Source organism: Carlito syrichta, unplaced genomic scaffold, assembly GCF_000164805.1.
Source record: "Carlito syrichta isolate Samal-C Ts95f unplaced genomic scaffold, Tarsius_syrichta-2.0.1 Scaffold315818, whole genome shotgun sequence".
In the NCBI taxonomy this organism is placed as follows: Eukaryota; Metazoa; Chordata; class Mammalia; order Primates; family Tarsiidae; genus Carlito; species Carlito syrichta.
In genome coordinates, this window is record NW_007259914.1 from 366,229 (window position 1) to 366,624 (window position 396).

At 69.4% G+C, this 396-nt stretch overlaps 1 protein-coding gene across 1 annotated transcript in view; it reads left to right on the forward strand.

Moving 5' to 3' along the window:
* Positions 1–10: 10 nt before the first annotated feature.
* The window catches only part of SOBP (sine oculis binding protein homolog), a 181,994-nt gene continuing 181,608 nt past the window's right edge, over positions 11–396 (forward strand). Inside the window, exon 1 of the mRNA XM_008073310.2 lies at positions 11–205. Coding sequence (XP_008071501.1) covers positions 110–205 — 96 coding nt within the window. The 5' untranslated portion in view covers positions 11–109. The remainder of the gene's footprint in view (positions 206–396) is intronic.

The window sequence follows — 396 nt, forward strand, 5'->3', positions numbered from 1 at the left end:
CGCCAGCCTCGCCACCATCAGCACCACCTCCGCCGCCGCCGCCGCCGCCACCGCCACCGCCGGCGGCGGCAGCAGCCATTTCATCTCCGCAGAAACCAGACACAAAAACATGGCAGAAATGGAGAAAGAGGGGAGACCGCCGGAAAATAAGCGGAGCAGGAAGCCGGCGCACCCGGTGAAGCGGGAGATCAACGAGGAGATGAAGGTATCGGGGGCCGCGGGGCGGGGGCCGAGCTCTTTCTCCCGCGCGCTCCCCCGGGCCGCGGCGCGGGTTCGGGGCACCGGGGCGCGCCTGTCAGTTCCCGCGGGATGCCCTGAGTGTCCCGGCACCTCCTCCAGGTGCGAGGCGGAGGCCAGCTCGCTGCTGCATCCCCGACATTTGCCAACCTCGGATTT